The following is a 19,350-nucleotide window of genomic DNA, read 5'->3' on the forward strand; positions in this document are numbered from 1 at the left end:
AGGAAAGAATGTGAAGTGTGGTCTCATTGTAATGGGTGACCTACCCAGATATAAAACATGGAGAATTGGTCGCATTGTAATGGGTGACCTACCCAGAAAAATGTTGGTGAGGGCTCAAAGGCGCACTTAAAATGGAGGTGAGGGCTCAAAGGCGCACTTAAAAGGAGGTAGGGTTAGAAAACGCACTACCAAAGGGATGAGGGCTCAAAGGCGCACTCAAAATGGAGGTGAGGGCTCAAAGGCGCACTCAAAAGGAGGTAGGGTTAGAAAACGCACTACCAAAGGGATGAGGGCTCAAAGGCGCACTCAAAATGGAGGTGAGGGCTCAAAGGCGCACTCAAAAGGAGGTAGGGTTAGAAAACGCACTACCGAAGGGATGAGGGCTCAAAGGCGCACTCAAAATGGAGGTGAGGGCTCGAAGGCACACTCAAAAAGGAGGTAGGGTTAGAAAACGCACTACCAAAGGGATGAGGGCTCAAAGGCGCACTCAAAATGGAGGTGAGGGCTCAAAGGCGCACTCAAAAGGAGGTAGGGTTAGAAAACGCACTACCGTAGGGATGAGGGCTCAAAAGCGCATTCAAAATGGAGGTGAGGGCTCGAAGGCGCACTCAAAATGGAGGTGACGGCTCGAAGGCGCACTCAAAACGAGGTAGGGTTAGAAAACGCACTACCGTAGGGATGAGGGCTCAAAGGCGCACTCAAAATGGAGGTGAGGGCTCAAAGGTGCACTCAAAAGGAGGTAGGGTTAGAAAACGCACTACCGTAGGGATGAGGGCTCAAAAGCGCATTCAAAATAGAGGTGAGGGCTCGAAGGCGCACTCAAAATGGAGGTGACGGCTCGAAGGCGCACTCAAAAGGAGGTAGGGTTAGAAAACGCACTACCAAAGGGATGAGAGCTCAAAGGCGCACTCAAAATGGAGGTGAGGGCTCGAAGGCGCACTCAAAAGGAGGTAGGGTTAGAAAACGCACTACCAAAGGGATGAGGGCTCAAAAGGCGCACTCAAAATGGAGGTGAGGGCTCGAAGGCGCACTCAAAAGGAGGTAGGGTTAGAAAACGCACTACCAAAGGGATGAGGGCTCAAAGGCGCACTCAAAATGGAGGTGAGGGCTCGAAGGCGCACTCACAAGGAGGTAGGGTTAGAAAACGCACTACCAAAGGGATGAGGGCTCAAAGGCGCACTCAAAATGGAGGTGAGGGCTCAAAGGCGCACTCACAAGGAGGTAGGGTTAGAAAACGCACTACCAAAGGGATGAGGGCTCAAAGGCGCACTCAAAATGTAGGTGAGGGCTCGAAGGCGCACTCAAAAGGAGGTAGGGTTAGAAAACGCACTACCAAAGTTGATGTTGAAACAATGATTGTCAATGTTGAAAAGCAAATGCATTATGATTGATATGCATGTATACTTACCTGAGAAATATAGGCCCCCATTTCTTCATGGTGTCTTTGTTTTCTCTCAAAAGTTGTGGTTGTTGGTAGTAAACTTCGATGGCTTTTTCCACTTTTGCTTACTCGGGTTACATATTGTGATCTTGACCTCTGGGAAGAGTTTGATGTCATCATACATCTTTGTCCTTCACCGTTTATCTCATGAGTTGCCAATTTTGCCCGACATTTTCTTTAGAAAAGGAATCATGGAGCCAGCCCTACCATGTGTATTTGATTGCCCCCCAGCTTGATCATGCCCCCCAAGTGTTCAACTTGGGTTTGGTTTGGGGTGAGGATATGTGAAAGTAAATTTGGGTTTTTTGTACAATGAAATGTTTTCATGCAAAATTTTTGGAACTTCCAAGTTATTCCAATCACAAAAATTATTTTGACATTGGTTCAAAATAAACTTGTTCTAAAAAAATTCAAGTGATTCCTATGGACAGGTTTCTTGAAGTGATGAAAGATTTTTGCTTTTGGTTAAAGATGAAGATGACATCTGGTTGGTCACAAAAGGTTTAAATGTCAATTTGAGGGTTATTGAGAACCGAATTGATTCAAAGCATTTATTTTATTTGCATGAATAATGATTTGACTCGCATGAGAAAGCATTGCATACCGATCCAGATTGCTTGCCTTTGATCGGAAAGGGCTTGATTAGGCACGTAATGTAGGCTTGGGCTTTTGGTTATGAAGAAAATGATATATGTAGGCTCAAAAGGTGTTTAAGGGACTTTAAGACTAAGGATCACAAGTGCTTATATCCCAAACTCTTTTGTTCATACATTCCTGGACCTTATAATTGATTTGTAAAATGGTCCACGGTGCCCCCCAGTATTGGGCTTGGGCTCTCTCTTTGTTTTTGTTTTCTTCATTTGATTTTGAGCATCATTGCATTTGCTTTGTTTTTTTGCTCAAAATTTTTGGATCCTTTGGATTTTTCTTCATGCCCCCCTAGCTTTGTATGGGCGCCTTTGATGATTGAGAATTTTCTTTTATGCCCCCAGTATTGTTTGGGCACTTTCATTGTTGAAGACTTTTTTATGCCCCCAAGAGTTATTTGGGCACTTTCAATCATTATGGATTTTTTTTTGCACTTGCCCCCCAGTGTAGGGGTGTGATCCTAGCCAGGGTTATTTTTTCAAGAAAATGTATTAGGCTCAAAAGGGGACTGCAAATGATATATTTCAACTTTGTGAAAGGATTATCAAAGATAGCCTTTCTTCATCTCAAATGCATGCATTTAGGATCGGTAAGCCTTGCTTTCATGCGAGTATGCAATGTGATTTATTCATGCAAATAAAACCCAGCTTTTGGAGTCACTTTTTTTTTTTTTTTTTTTTTTTGGTTTTTTTTCTAGGTGTATGGTTACCTCTCTAAGGAATCACCTGAATTTCCAGAACTCGTTTGTTTCGGACAAAACGTCAACATGATTTCTGTTTTTGTACTAAACTTTGAATTCCCAAAAATCCTCACATGCGATCATGCATAGTTTTGGAAGAAAAAGGGGAATGCACCACAAGATTTTGGGCGTGATGGTTTCATGCTTAAAGGTTATGCTCAATGTGTTATTTGCATGAAACAACAAAAATGAAGGCATGTGATGAACACAGCAAAACACATGATTTTATTAACAAGAAAGGCTCAGTGGACAAGGAAAGTCTTGTGGAATTTTTTAGCCAAATTACCAACAAAAACTAGAATAGGTTGAAACAAAAAATCAAGTTTTTCGGAGACATGATCAAACTGAGGTGGTTATTTTGGCAGAGAAAGAACAGGCTCCATTCTGCAACGGTGATGCAATTTCCCTTCAAATTGTGTTGAGGCTCTTGATCATGTGGGCCCTCAATGTCTTCAGGTTGAGTCTTTGTTGGGGCTTGAACAAAAATGATAGGTCAATTGGAAGGACCTTCACCAGAGGCATTTCTCCATATATGCTCGAGTAAGCTAGAGGTGAGTCAAGCTTTTATTCAGAGACTCCAACTCTTCGTGCAAATAGGCATCACGTTGAGCACGCTCTTCATCTTCCATGTTTCTTGCTCGAAGTCGGGTGTTGTAGATTTTTTTTTTTTTTTTTGGACCTATATTTCAATCTGACATGTATGCATGTTAAATGTATGAACATGTAATCTATATGACAAACTCGCCCTTCGAGGGGTGACATATGGTCGCAAATCTTGTATGATGAAACAAGAATCTTGATTCTTGCACAAACTCTACAATGAAAATTTTCTGAGCGACGGTTATTGTGTCAACCAAAAGTCTGGAGTTCAAGATGCTTCAAGAAGGGCTTGCTCGGATGCAAAACAATGTATACGGAGCATACATCCTAAAGGCTGGTTTTAATCTTTTTAAGTGAGACAAAAGGTAGGTTTACTATTTGGTCTCTAAAAAAAGGGACTCTCGTTGTCCCAGTGATCGCCCTCGTGGAGGCAATATGGGGGCTTGTAGGCAATGAGATGGTACGTGTACCAACCATTACCAGTCTAAGCACTCAACGAAGAGTTGGGGTTTACACAAACTTAAACCTTGACTAAAAGTCGTAAGGTAAGCTGCTAGTCCCCCTCCTAACCTGAAGCTTGTGTGTGCTTTAAAAAAAGTAACTATGTGATGCATGAGATAAATATGTATAAAAATTAAAGCGCACAACTAAATATGAACAAATATATAAAGAAAATGCATATTTAAAAATAAACACGCAAACCACAACAAAAAAACACAATCATCAGACAAAAACAAAGCTTAGTCCACAAAGTCCCCAGTGGAGTCGCCATTCTGTCGCACGTGTGCGGCGGCGCAGCGATCGTCCACCCTCAAGGAAAAAACATCGGAATATTTATTCCTGGCAAATAAGGAGAGACAAGGAATTCTTGTCTCTACATGTGAAAATATGGACTGGGAGTCGCCACCTAGTATTCTGGTTACTAGGAACCCTTACTGGTCTTTAGAGATCAGGTACGGAGACTGGTTGCGTAAAGGGAAGGTATTAGCACCCCAACTACGCCCTACCTAAGGTAGGCTGCATTGTTTTGTCTAATAAAATCTAAGTCATGTTGTGGTTTCCTATTGTCCAAAATATGCATTACATGTAATGTCATACCCCGGGTTCTATTGTTCAAACAAAAAAAGAATTAAATATCTGGAATACGCATTACGTGTAATGTCATACCCCAGGTTTTATTGTCCAAAAAAAAAGAATTAAATATCCGGAATATGCATTACGTGTAAAGTCATACCCCGGATACTAAGAGACAAACAAAATAAATTTTTTGTTGTTTTTGAAATATTGGCCAATATTCTCTTGACTTTAATAAACTGGTTATTAAAGCCAAAATGCATGCTAAAACATTTTTTTGGTGTATGAAAAATACAATATGAATTTTTAGCTTTGAGACACTTGGCCGTATGCACAAAAACATTTTTTTTCTCTTTTTTTTTTAATTTTTTTGTATTTTTGTGGAAGTTTTTGACGAAAACCGGGTATTTAAAAATCAGATTTTTGTATTTTTAACAACATAAAAAAAATACCACCAAATATTAATCAAAATGACATAAAAACTACGCGGAAAAAAGTGTAAAATGTTGAAACAAATATTTTTTGATTTTTTTAAAATGGGCCGGATCAGGCCCAAAAATATGGGCTGGGCCGAACCTGGCCCAAAGAATGAGCTGGTTACTGTGCACATAGTAACCGGGTTACTGTGTGTACAGTAACCAGAGAATTAATCTGCGGGTTACTGTGCACATGCACAGTAACCGTGAATTAATTAGCGAGTTACTGTGCACAGCACAGTAACTCGCTAATTAATCTTCATCTGCTGCAGAACTGCATGCAGATGAAGCTGAACAAAAAAAAAAACGACGGGAAAGGCTACCTGGAGCGGTGGTGATGTTGGCAGCAACTGATGTGGCAGGGGTGGCGGCGGCGGAACTGGCTGTTCGCGGTGGCCGGCGGTTTTCCTTCTCTCTCTCTCCTCTGTTTTTTTCTGTTTTCTTCTCTGCTTCTTCCTTTCTCTTCTCTGCCTTCTCTCCTCTCTTCTCCCTTCTGTTCCCCCTTCTGTTTCCTCTCTTCTCCCTCCTTTTTTTCTGTCTCTCCCTTCTCCCCTCTATTTATAGAGCCCGTGAGCATGTTTTTTTCATTGTGGAGCCAAGGAACAGGTCATGCGGCGGCTGGTCGGGCGCGGCTGTCCAGGCGTGCCTCCCTTAGTTTCGGCGGTGCGGTCGGTGGTCGGCCAATGTCTTCGGTCGGTAGGCTAGAGGGACCGGCGGTCGGTGGGCTTGAGGGACCGGTGTCATTAAATATGCATTCTTTTTCCTTCTTTGCTGCTGTGTGTTCGGCGGGGAAGAAAGGGGAACAGTGCCGTTGAAAACGGCACTGTTTAACTTTTTTTTTTTTTTTTGTATTTATTATTTTTTTATGGGGACCCAAAAATGGGTTACAACAAACAATAAATCTAGGATGACACCACGAAAACAATTGTTTTTTGATAAATCGATTCAGTTTGTTAAAGGGCTAAAATATGAGAGAAACTCACATTCACACACTTACAAAAATAGATGTGACAATCTAAATTATTATTGAGCAAAAACATGAAAACTAAAACTGAGGTTACAAATGTATTTTTATATATGTAATAACCTAAGCTAAACCCTAGAATACCCAATATGTGAACTTGTATAAGGCCCACTTACAACTATACCCAATCCTGTAATTAAACTAGCCTAAATATTGATAATCAAGCCCAAAACATGAAAATAAAAATTAAAATAAAGGTCTAAAGCATGCTACCATAAATAATAAAGAAAATAACATAAAAGTCTATTTCCTAGCCTAAATAGTCCCATTGGCTAAATAATCCTTCCTTGTAGCTCTAGGATCAATTTTGGACTTTAGGAATTCCAAAATTTGTTAGATGTGCTAGCATAAATTACAATGAGAAGAAGGGAAAAAAAGAGTCCAAAGGCACATCAAAGCTTTGAATACGACATTATCATTGCAATAAAAAAGTTCTAGACAAGATGAATCCAACAACATCGAGAAGGATCACTAACGACGACCAGAGTGAGCCGCACTCTCTCTCCAAAGGCAAATGAACAATTACAATGAAGAGATAAGAGAGATGAGAGAGAAAAAGAAAAAGAAAAAAACCTCAGAGACACACAAAAGTTTTGATTACGACACCATTAATATTATTAGAAAAATCTTAACAAGACGAGTCTAATGACAGCAAGGAAGGTCACTAGGGGAGACAAGAGTAGGCCACACTTAGGGTGGCTCGCTTGCATTTACACTAAGAGTGTGGTCCACTTTGGTTGCCCTTGGTTATTTTTCTTGGTGTGATTAGACTTTTTTCATTCAAAACCTTTTGATTGTATTAATGATATCATAATTGGAGTTTCGGTATGTTTACAAGGTTTCTTTCTTTCTTTATTTTCTTAATTTTCTTCTCTCTTAACTATTCACTTGCCTTTTGGATAAAGAGTGTAGCTAACTCCAATCATTGTTAATTATTATTTTTTATATTGTTGAATTTATTTTATTGAGATCTTTTTTATTATACCAATAATATTATAACTGGAGCTTCATCATACCTCTTGTGTTATTTTAACACACACACACACATATATATATATATATATATATATATATATATATATTGCGATCTAAAATTTATTTATTTCTTTTTTTCTCTCTTCTTTGCCCATTGTAATTTGCGTGAGTCCCATTTAACAATTTCTTAGAAAAATATTGCGTTTCTCATCAATAATTACTTTATTTTCCAATCATGATATATTTCGAACTTTACTTGTTGCTGCGTTATTTGGCCAATTTCTATTTTCTTCTGAAATCTTTATTTACCTTTTCTATCTTCCCTTCCTTTTTCCATCTTCCCTTCTTTCTTTCTAGGTGATAGTATACAAAACGATGCCCTCTCGATAAACACAGAGATCACTTTATTTTGTTAATGTCTCTCCCCACCAAACGCTCAGCCTCAGCCACAGCAAGCGCTTCCGCCTCAAATAATTTCGTTCCAATGAAGAAGGCCAAGTCCCAGGCCGCCTCCGCCTGTTCTCCTCTCGACCACAACAAAAACGGCCTCCATCACTCTGACGATGTCGTCTTCGATCCTTCTTCCATTTCTCTCGACGACGATCTCAATCTCGTCGACTACCGCACTCCTCCCGCCGCTGCTAATTTATCTCGCAAAAAGGCCACCCCTCCACAACCCGCTAAAAAGCTCGTAATTAAGCTCGTCAAGGGTAACAACTGCTCAATTCGCTTGCATGATTAAAGGGTTTTGCTTTTTATAAACCACTAAATTAATGTGGATAACATGTTGGTTGTGGAGAGTAGAATTTGTTTGGATATTGGGATCTCGGTACTGCATAGCTTAATTTGGTTGTTTGATTTCATTTTAGGAGTGAGCTAAGCAATTGTAAACGGAAAACCCTATGTTTTCTTTCTATTTTGGATCTGGGTAATTAATTGCAGTTAAATTAGCTTCTTTCGGAATTTGTTATTTATACAAATTGCTGCTGCTAAGGATTTGCACCTTGGTTACATGAATTCTTTGTAACTTGGAATGATTCTATATTCTTTAAGGTTGGTTTTCTACATGCACACATGTTACGTCAAAAGCTTGGAAATATCTAGTATTGATTTTTTCATTCGATTATATGTCGGGGTAACATCACTTCTAGTTCTCATTAACTAAGCTCTCCCTCTCAACACTTTTTCTTGAGCCCCCACTCATCTAGCTCAATTGTACGAGCTCATTTTCATGCATGAAAATAATTGCAGATTGAATGAATTTTAAGGAAACAATTTGTACACATTAATGCAGTTGATGAATTGGCGTGTCATTCTTCTTTAATGAGCTTTTTTCTTCTACTTCTGGTTTTCCTGTGATTATGAATGAATGGGATTGGATTTAGTAGCAGTATTGAAATCTAGATTCTGAAATTACAAATCGTAATAAAATTTTGTGCCAGGTATGTTCCACCTGTAACTGATTTTTTTTTTTTCATGAAGCTAAACCAACTCTGCCTGCAAATTTTGAGGAGGATACATGGGCAAAGCTGCAGTTAGCTATTAAGGCTATATTCTTGAAACAACCAGCTCCTTGTGACTTGGAGAAGCTTTATCAAGTATGTACTCCTATGTTTCTTTCTCCGTGTATGATCTCTACCCTTGTTTCAACTCAATGTAGCAATTTGTCAATGCGAATGTGGTTTTTATTGGTTTTGGCATTAATCATCCTTTTTTTTTAGGCTGTCAATGATCTTTGCCTGCATAAGATGGGGGGAAATCTCTATCTGCGTATTGAAAAAGAGTGTGATGCACACATATCTGCAGCATTACAATCCTTAATTGGTCAAAGCCCGGATTTGGTGGTCTTCTTAAAGCTTGTTGAGGAGTGCTGGCATGATCTCTGTGACCAGATGTTGATGATTCGTAGTATAGCCTTGTATCTGGACAGAACATATGTGAAACAAACTCCAAATGCACGTTCATTGTGGGACATGGGTTTGCAGCTTTTCCGAAAACATCTTTCTTTGTCTCCTGAAGTTGAGCACAAAACTGTCACCGGCCTCTTGCGAATGATTGAGAGGGAAAGGTACTTCTAAAAACTAAGATATTAGTCTTAACATATATTTCTGGTTTCTAGTTTTCTGTCAATGGGTTCCACATGTCTGGGAAACTTTAATGTCCTGTATGTGTATGGGGTGCTTTAAATTTCTTTCAAAGCTAATTCTACAATTAACTGCGCAACTTTTAAGAGTCAAGTTTGATGAACCATTGTCAACACATGTCTGGAATGCAGGCTCCTTGCAAGCTGTAACGTAAAGACATGCTTTCATTCTCCAATTGGATTATTGAATATGGAGTGACAAAAAATGAATTGTCAAAATAAGTGAAAACTAATCTGTAAATCAAATTGAAAGTAAAACATCCACTCTTTCCCATAGATTGGAATAAGGAAATTTGTTTTCTATTACGATATTGGAGGTCAATCATTGGAGTGGTCACAAATCTTGCAAATGAGAACTTTGTGACATTAGATTATTGGAGTGTTTTGAAGTATCATAATTTTTTTTGCCATCTTGGACACTTCATAGAGATCCTTTTCTTGTGATTGCAGATTAGGTGAAACAGTTAATAGGAAACCCCTTGGCCATCTTTTGAAGATGTTCACTTCACTAGGAATTTATGCAGAAAGTTTTGAAAGACCATTCCTTGAGTGCACATCTGAATTTTATGCTGCCGAAGGCATGACATACATGCAGCAATCGGATGTTCCGGATTACTTGAAGCATGTGGAGGTGCCTTTTGTTTCTCCTCTGATATTATTCAGGATTAAAGTAGTTATGAAAATCAATTTTAGTTTTAGCTACAGCTTTTATGTCATTTCTGTTACTTAATATTTGTTTACTGCTGGAAAATTTGGTGGGTCACATATTCCTGCAGTCAAGATTGAATGAAGAACAAGATCGATGCAAGATTTACCTTGACTCAAGCACTAAAAAGCCACTAATAGCAGCTGCAGAAAGGCAGCTACTTGAACGCCATACATCTGCTATTCTTGATAAGGTGCAAATGCCCTTTAGTTATACATAGCCTCCTTGTAAAGAGCAATCTATTTGTGTTGCTTGAATACTTATTTGTCTCCCTGATCTGTCCAGGGGTTCATGATGCTTATGAATGGACATCGGATTGAGGATCTTAAGAGGATCTACTCACTGTTCATAAGGGTCAACGCCCTTGAATCATTAAGGCAGGCCCTTAGCATGTACATCCGAAGAACTGGGCAGGGCATTGTCATGGATGAAGAGAAAGACAAAGATATGGTTTCCTCCCTGTTAGAGTTTAAGGCCTGCCTTGATTCAATATGGGAAGAAAGCTTCTCCAAGAATGAAGGATTTTGCATCACCATAAAGGATGCATATGAGCATTTAATTAATCTTCGTCAGGTTAGTCTATTACTCTGTTGGTTTGATCTTAATTGGTTGCAGTACTAGATCCTACTATTAACATGTAAAAGTAAGCTTATCACCTGTGTGCTGCATGAGATTACTGCAAAATCTTATTAAAAATTAAAAATATCATTAAAAATAAAGTAATTGAAAATTTCTAAAAGAAGAAAAAAATGAAATACTTTTTTGCATCCAATTTACAGTAGATTTCAGATAATCAAACCCCACAAAAAGTTGAGTTCAAATCTATACTAAGCTTTCACCATTGTCATGTTGGAAGAAAATGAAAGGACAAATAAAATAAAAGGTAAATGATGAATTAGGAAAGTAGGCAACACACAAGTGAATGACAATGCATACCTTTTAGAAAGACTAAGTGGACAAAAAAATATGAATGAAACTAGCTGGAAAATGGTAGGCTTGTTCAACTTTTTGTTACATGCGTCCACTGATTATGCATTGAACTTTCTTGTTAAAAGCAAATATTAGATCTTAAAAGTTATGCAGGTAAGAGAGGTAAAATGAGAGCCATTGAAATTTTCAATGAATGTCCTAACTCTCTTGCTGAAAACACTTGAAATGTAATAAAGGCAGGCTTAAACATATTTGTTAAGAAGTGTCACCAAGTTTCTTATCTCTTAGTTTGCAGATTTTCTGAAACTATGACAAATCTTCTCTGGGTTTCAGACATATCTGAAGTATTTGAATGGTGGAATTTTCAATATATACATACCTATCTGAAGTAGTTAATGGTAGAATTTGCAATAAAAATGGAAATATTAAAGTGATCAGAGTTGGATTAAGTTTTCTTTAAATTTAATTGTGCAGTTATTTGCACTTGCAGTGTCATTCACCAAAATGACATATTATGAATTGTCAGAATCAGACTAGCGTTCAATGAAAATTGATATTGGGATAATACGCTGGTCTTGTATCAAAGTGATGCATTAATAATATGCCTCTCCTTTCCAAAAAAGTCCCCTGATATGATTTACCCTGTAATATCTTTCTTGAGATATCATAGGGTGAGATTCTCCAAGTACTGTGTTCGGTATTGCTCTCAGCTTCATTTAGCTGCTTTTGGTTCTTAACACAGTGTTTGGTTAAGGTGCTTGTCTTGGAAAAAAGAAAAGCACTAGCCTCTTTATAAGGGCACCACTTTGTTTTTGGATCAAAGCAAGGTGCCCCTTTGTTCAACCAAAAGCAAAGCAACTTACTGTTGGGTCTGTTGAGTAAAAATATAATATTTTTAATACATAGCAGTTACCAAAATTTGCCATTTTTGGTGTCACTTTCATTTCACACCTCAGCACACTAGCCACACAACACAACTCGTCAATACCAAACAGGCCCTACAAATGCTTATTTATTGGTTGGCAAACATTATTGATAGCACTAGGTAAGTTAAGTGCTAAGGGCTCTTGGAGCGTTGTATACTTGAACAAAGCAAGGCACATGCCTACAATACCTTATGTATGATAATTTATCTTTTCCTTTTTTCTTCTCGGTTTCTTGGGAAAAAAAAAAACATCAAAAATCATTCTATCCTTTGCTTACAAATCTTGTTTTTCCTTTCTTGTTTTTCTTCTTCTTTGTTCTGTTTTCGTTCCTGGGATTTATATCTAGCATATTATTAGATGTTTTGCATGTATGCATACAAGCAATGAAATTTCATGCAACTTGTATTCTTTCTGTGCAAGGAGGTTGTACACTTTCATTATGCTCTCATGATGATTCTCTGACATCAGAAAATACCAATCATTACTCATTGTTTGGAATAAGACTAAGAGACAAAGCTATAGGATGCAGTGTGGTGATTTCTTGTTGAAGATATAAATAACATAACCTCACACTCCACACCAAAAGAAATGTATATTATTCTTGATAGTGCTTTCTATATTGTTCCTTTTTTTAAAAAAACTGTGTTTCTGCTTACAATTGATTTCATCATGGGAATGTGTATCCTTGAGGGTTCCTCTATTTATTGGAAAAATATGTTTGGCACATGCTTATTTATCTAATTATTAATGTCAATCTCAGATGATGAAATTCCATAAATCATTGTTTTTTAGAGTGCTATGAGTTTTTGATTACTCAGTTGTCAAAATTGATTCTATAGTGTTGTTTTCAACTTCAAATTGATTCTATAGTGTTGTTTTCAACTTCCTGCCTAAATATCCAATTTTGTTCTCCATTTGATAGAACCATCCTGCGGAGCTGATAGCAAAATTTTTGGATGAGAAGCTTCGTGCTGGGAATAAGGTTACTTCCGAGGAGGAGTTGGAGGGTACACTTGAAAAAGTTTTGGTTTTATTCAGGTTTATTCAGGTAGTCTTGGTGTTAAAGAAAGTATTTTTTCTGCTAGCTCAACAGATTTTTCATTACTATCATATTTCTGGTCTTTTGGGAAACAAAATGATGTTAGACAAGTCTATCTTCTTTTTTTTTTTATCTCTTTGTCTATGAAGGGTAAGGATGTGTTTGAAGCATTTTATAAGAAGGATCTTGCCAAAAGACTGCTGTTGGGAAAAAGTGCTTCTATTGATGCAGAGAAATCTATGATATCTAAGGTTAAGCATGGCAATTTTTACGAGTAAATGTTTCACCAAGTAAATTTTTTTTATCAATCAAATTAATATGTTTGTATTGTCATTGCAGCTGAAGACTGAATGTGGCAGCCAGTTTACAAACAAGCTTGAAGGAATGTTTAAGGTCTGAACTATTTATTTAAGTTCATTCTAGATTCTTGTTCGTTCTATTTTGCTCATTGAAACTTCTAAAGAGGATGGTAGCAATGCGAACATCGTGATTACATGGTCAAGCAACCTACAATTAAGATTGAGATTCCTAATATTGATAGCCATTGGAGGGTTACCTGGTCGTTAAATTCAGGGCCCGTGGGGATTACTCGTGGTGTGGGTAAGCTAGCCCGGACACCCCACGTGAATAAAAAAAAAAAGATTGAGATTTGATTTTGGAAAGCTAAAAAAAGTCTGATAGGATTGTGATACAATGGAAACTTTTCCTACAGCACTAGCACTATTGGAATGAAGTCAAATGACACCTTAAAGCTAGTTAATTTTCAACAAGTCAAATTCAGTTCGTTCAAGAACTAAAGAATGCAAAAATCTTCCTCATATTAAAACTGGAAAGTTTAAAAGTATTATTCATTAAAATTTTATTTTTCTTTCAAAACTTAGGCTTTAAATGTGTTTAAATAGTTTTGAGAAATTAACCCTAATGAATCTACCCTTGTAGGTTGAATTGACCCACTTAAAAAACTAATCCAAAACCTTTACTAGTAAGTTCAAACCCTTATCCAAACAAGTTTTGGATCTTATCTGAAAACTAAAGTATTAATTAAACTCAAACATAGAAATAATAATGAAAACAACAAGTCTAAATAGTATTTTGTTAATGCCGCATGTAATAGAAAGAAAAACAAGAAAAAATATCTTAATTCCCTAGCTTAAGTAACTTTTGGCCGAGATCTACCTTCCTAGATACTCTAGGATTGCTTAGCCAACTTTTAAAGTCCTTTTATGCTAGGAAATCTGATCTGAATAAAGTTTTCTTTCCTTGTTGGACTAGGATTTCCTTCGGAACATGGAATACATTCTTAGAAATTCATCTATGTAGCCGCGCATCACTTTCCTGCATTGACTAGGAGAATCAAATCATTATCATTTAAAGTCTAGGATTCAAATCTGACAGCCTCCTTTAGTTTCCTTGCATGACTAGGAAACTTCCTCCTTTATTGCTAAATATTCTCCTAAATAATAGGGGATAATAATAAATGAATTCTCTTTTCAATTTTAGAAGAATATTTTGTTCATCCTTGCAAGAAAAGAATCTCAATATTTTAATTAGTCCAAGGCAACTTTGGACCCCATGTGGCCCAAACCCATACTCATAATATAACCAAAATCAAACCTAGTACAAGCTCCCAATAAGCCTACTTTGCTGCCCAAATTAGACCTATACATGGGTTGACTTGATTTGACCAAATAAACCATCAAAGAGATTGGACCGATCCCATCATCATGCATAAACCAAGGCTAGCTAAAACTATCCCATTCCAAAAAGCTATCATGGCCGAATGGAGCACAAGCTAAATTCCAAGAAAAAACACAATTTTGGCCGAATGACCTCCCCATCAAACTCAAGCACAAAATTGAAGGCCCTTCATGAGAAATCCATGGCTGAACCGTATCAAGTAGTTTGTTTTTAGCCAATGTAATTTGTGAAGCTGTCATGCCTCCAAGAATGCATTCATGATGGGACACTAACAAGAGGTGGTAATATGAATTGGATGTGGCTAAGATTAACATGGAGCGAACTTTATATCCCTCTCACCCGCTTTCAGTTTTGCCACATTGCACTAGTAGTGTAAAATGTCAGCACATGTGCTACTTTTGCCTTTTTCACAAGCATACCTAATCCCTCTAACATATCATGCATGCACACCTAAAAATGGAATTAATAGAAGACAAACAGTAAATGTTACCTTTAATTCTAAACTATGAGGTAGGTGATCTTGTGACTGTAACACACATTTCTTGACTGTTGCACGTGTATATAATTTTGTTGAAATGGTGCTTGATTGGACTTCATGAGAGTGACACGGGGTCATGTTATTACTTCAAGGTAGTTGATACGAGTGTTAAGAGAGGTAAGAGTATGAACTTAAGAGTCAATTTAAATGTGAAGTACTTTAAATAATGAGAACATTTGTTTTCCTGGGAAAGAAAATTTCTCTTGCAGTTTGATGCTGGTTGCATACTTGGATTTTTGTTTATTGAATTTGATTTGTTGGGGAGCAACTACTGCTTTGAATTTCTTATGTAGCCCATTAGAAGTGTGTTCTATGCTATTGTAGGCTATTAAATCCTAATGTCTTCTCTTTTATTAATTCAGTAATGTCATGTGGGTGGGTTACCAATGATGAAAATGGTTACATATTTACCATTTTATTTTTCTTGGTGTTACTTTTTCAGGATATTGAACTGTCAAAGGAGATAAACGAGTCCTTTAAACAATCATCTCAGGCCAGGACTAAACTTCCATCAGGAATTGAAATGAGTGTACATGTCTTAACTACTGGGTAGGTTTAGACCCTAATAGTCTGTATTTGATTTAAATTTTTGTATATTTAGTCCCTTATTTCCAACAGAAGTTTAATTTATGTTTGGTTGGTTGCTCTGCAGGTACTGGCCCACATATCCACCCATGGATGTTAGGCTTCCTCATGAGCTGAACGTTTATCAGGTATTGCACAAGATACTGATTTTTTTCTCTCCGTTTCCACCTACTAAAATATTGAATTAACAAGTGCCTTATGTGTAGGATATATTCAAAGAATTCTACTTAAGCAAGTATAGTGGAAGGCGCTTAATGTGGCAAAATTCATTGGGTCATTGTGTGTTGAAAGCTGAGTTTCCGAAAGGTAAAAAGGAGCTGGCAGTTTCTCTATTTCAGGTCGGTCTTGTTTAGTTTTCAATGCATTGCTCTTTCGATGTCTCTTACTGTCATTTGTTTTTATTGATGCGATCTGCACAGGTGGATTTGTTCTAATAGCTTACCATCCTGTCCCTTCTATTCCAGACTGTTGTTCTGATGCTGTTTAATGATGCCGAAAAGCTTAGTTTTCAAGATATCAAAGACTCTACTGGCATAGAAGACAAGGAACTTAGAAGGACTTTGCAGTCTCTGGCGTGTGGAAAAGTTCGTGTCCTGCAGAAGGTAGGTGATGATTATATGCATCATGATTTTTGTGTGTTTGAGTTCTTACTAATGCTTATAAAATTGTTAAATGTTGGGTTTCCCTCGTCTCTTCCCCCTTCCTTATTATTATAGAATTTATGGTTTACAGCTGCCCAAAGGGAGGGATGTGGAGGATGCTGATTCCTTTGTGTTCAATGAAGGATTTGCTGCTCCACTCTATCGAATAAGGGTATGTCTGTTTCATACGTATCTATAGTAATAATAGCATGTTGTCTGACTTGCATAAGCATGGCTAATGCCAAGAGTGACCTTGTGCAGTCAAGTGCTGTGCTTTTCCTTAGCTGGATTTTGGATGTTTAAGCTAACAGTTGTTTGGGGATGCAGGTCAATGCGATCCAGATGAAGGAAACTGTAGAGGAGAACACAAGCACCACTGAGAGAGTATTTCAGGATCGTCAATATCAGGTTAACCTTCTCTCAAGTTCCAGTTTTATTAAAACAGTTTCTTATGATGAACGTTTAACAAAGTTGTGAACTTGCTGCTTTAAATGTTTGTAATAATTACTTAATATATTCCAGGTTGATGCCGCGATTGTCCGGATAATGAAGACAAGGAAAGTGCTAAGTCACACACTTCTTATAACTGAACTATTCCAGCAGGTAAATTTCCTTTCCTTTTTTTTTTTTTCCCGTTATTGTCATTGTCGTCGTCTTGAGTAGGGATAATGAAGCAAGGAAGTGCTAGGATGTAAGTTACAAGCATATCTTCTCAATTTTATTTTTTTTGTTTGGGGTGGTGGTGGTGACCCCTGACCACCCTCTAGATTCATCACTGGTCTTAAGCATACGCATAAGATTTATGTGACCCCTGACCACCCTTAGGATCTAAAGTCTCAGGTTACTATCACATTGCACCAACGCATGGTAGAGTTGGGTACCAGTCATCTCTTTATAAAACATCACCTGAATGTACCGTGATTAGTCGGTTTGATAGATGAACTGGGTGAGAAAAATGGGATGCCAAATTCTGAAACTCCCTTGCAGTGAATGGATGGATATTAATATTGATGAAAAACAATTTGTATGTTGCGAACAGCTGAAGTTTCCTATAAAGCCAGCTGATTTGAAGAAAAGGATAGAAAGCCTTATCGACAGGGATTACCTTGAGCGAGACAAGAGCAATCCTCAGATATACAATTACTTGGCCTAACACACTGTCACACCAATTGTGTCCTTGTAAATGGCACAGGAAACTTCTGTTCTATCCAAGGGGCAGATGTTCAATCCTGGTCAGATTAATGTACAGCATGTTTATTTTTGCTGCAATCAATACTGTAATTGTAAAGCGTATTCTGCCCCGCTTTCGACACTTCCCTGCTGCTATTTGATCTTTGAGTCACTCTTGAGACAAGGGGCGAAATTGATTCAAAAAAAAAAAACAAAAAAATTAAAGGAAAATAAGCTCCGCCAGTGGGTTATAGAAGTTTGGAGAGGTAAGCAGACAGACTGGCATTTTCACCAGCCATAAGAATTGGAGCATTCACACCGCAAAATTCACGATTAATGTTCAAATAGAGGTCAGTTTTTTTCTTATTTTACGGCCGTATTAACAGCTCCTGTGTCATTTAAACGCATGGTTCTCATGATGCCCTTTGTTTTTATTATATTTCTTTTTAGGTGCCTTTTATTTTATCATCTTACATCAATCCAGTCCCACACGTAGGACTCCATTATCAGTACAGTCCCAAACCTTGTAGCGCTATCAATTTTGTCCTAAACCTTGTTGATATTAGACTGTCATCCATCCACCAGTAACAAGTAACCTATTTTTTCCCATTTGCGTATGATCTCTCTGTGCTCGTTGTTTCCTCCCAAAGAGCCTTCAAAGTAGGTTTCAGTTAACTCATAATTCACAACTGTAGCAGTGCCAAGATATCAGTAGATTAAGATTTTAGGCGTAAAAAATGAATCTAGCTCCCCTTGGTTTAGGGTATGGTTGGTTGAGCTAAAGCTACAAATTAGGGCTTGGGGAGAATAACGAGAATTAATGAGTGAAAATAATGTTTGGATTAAATGGAATGGTTTTAATAAATGGATGGTAAGGCCATGTCATTATGTTCGAGATAATGTTATGAAGTCGATCACGAATCACTTGCGGAAGTCATGCCAGGTGCCCTCCACTCCTTGTTCTATCAAAAGCTTTTACAACAATCAATCATATGTTTCTATTGCACTTGTCACTGCAGCCATTGATTTTCACTCCTCCTGTCCTGCCCTCTTCTCTGTCTCCACCCAAGATTCAATGCTTCTAGCCGGAGAGAGAGAGAGAGCTCCGTTGCGTCTTTTGACTCTTTTTATTATTTTAGTACTTGTATGGAGAACGGAGATGTGGCCCAGCCCCAGTCAGATATATAGGTTCATCAACCCTATTTTTAGAGGCTAATTGCAAAAAAAACTCCCGCTTTTGCTCAACAATCAATTAGTTTCCTCTTTTCCACCCGCGCCATGCTGCGGGTACTATTTTAAATAGATTTTTTCTATATTATATTTTTTTATTAAAAAATAAAAAGATGATATTTATATTTTATAAAATAAATTAAAAACTATATGAAATGATATATATATATATATATGCTTGAAATTAATTAAGTAAAATACTAAGTCTTTTTCATAGTACCCATCCACAATTAAATGTGTTTAGGACTATATTAAAATCACTCTTTTACCTTTTATTTTTTTAATTTTTAAAGCTTTACTTTGAGGGGTAGGATGGTCTTTGCATGTGATCAATTTATCATTTTTTATTTGTTTGGGGTAGCACTGTCTTTTTATTTTTTAATAACATTACAATTACGATATTGCTCTAAATAATTGAATCACGCAAGTACATTTACTATGCAAATTTATTAGCCTTGGCTTTTAAGGGTTTAATTATTATTTTCTAATAGTTTTTTTGTTATTGTTATTTAGTCACAGTGGCATTTTTGTTTTAATATATAATTTTATGGACAATTGAGTTACTTCATTATCCTTGCCATTTAAATTTTTTAGCTTTGGCTTTAAGGGCTTTGTTGTAATTTTCATAAGATATTTTTTATTGTTGTTTAGTCATGCGGGTATTTTTGGTTTTGTGCACATAAAAAAAAAGTTGTTGAAGCATACTTGGCATGTGTCATAACATGAGTCGCTTCGTCGCCTTTGGGTGGCACATGACGTTGATAATG

At 37.3% G+C, this 19,350-nt stretch overlaps 1 protein-coding gene across 2 annotated transcripts; it reads left to right on the forward strand.

Annotated features, from left to right (window-relative positions):
• The first annotated feature begins 7,249 nt into the window (after window positions 1-7,249).
• LOC118050752 (cullin-4) lies at window positions 7,250-17,512 on the forward strand. 2 transcript variants are annotated; one of them, XM_035061196.2, is made up of 17 exons: window positions 7,254-7,687; window positions 8,460-8,575; window positions 8,699-9,045; window positions 9,571-9,751; window positions 9,897-10,019; window positions 10,112-10,399; window positions 12,605-12,730; window positions 12,871-12,972; window positions 13,061-13,114; window positions 15,400-15,506; window positions 15,610-15,670; window positions 15,749-15,880; window positions 16,007-16,144; window positions 16,275-16,355; window positions 16,511-16,591; window positions 16,706-16,786; window positions 17,223-17,512. In XM_035061196.2, exons 1-17 carry the CDS (start codon window positions 7,393-7,395, stop codon window positions 17,334-17,336), a joined length of 2,427 nt encoding a protein of 808 aa, XP_034917087.1. In that variant the 5' UTR covers window positions 7,254-7,392; the 3' UTR covers window positions 17,337-17,512. The 2 variants fall into 2 exon arrangements, 1 of the variants encoding a protein (XP_034917087.1); XR_004687922.2 differs by lacking the exons at window positions 16,511-16,591; window positions 16,706-16,786; window positions 17,223-17,512 and having other exon boundaries at window positions 7,250-7,687; window positions 15,749-15,848; window positions 15,962-16,144.
• Window positions 17,513-19,350: the final 1,838 nt, after the last annotated feature.

The sequence above is a fragment of the Populus alba genome, chromosome 4 (genome assembly GCF_005239225.2).
Source record: "Populus alba chromosome 4, ASM523922v2, whole genome shotgun sequence".
Lineage (NCBI taxonomy): Eukaryota > Viridiplantae > Streptophyta > Magnoliopsida > Malpighiales > Salicaceae > Populus > Populus alba.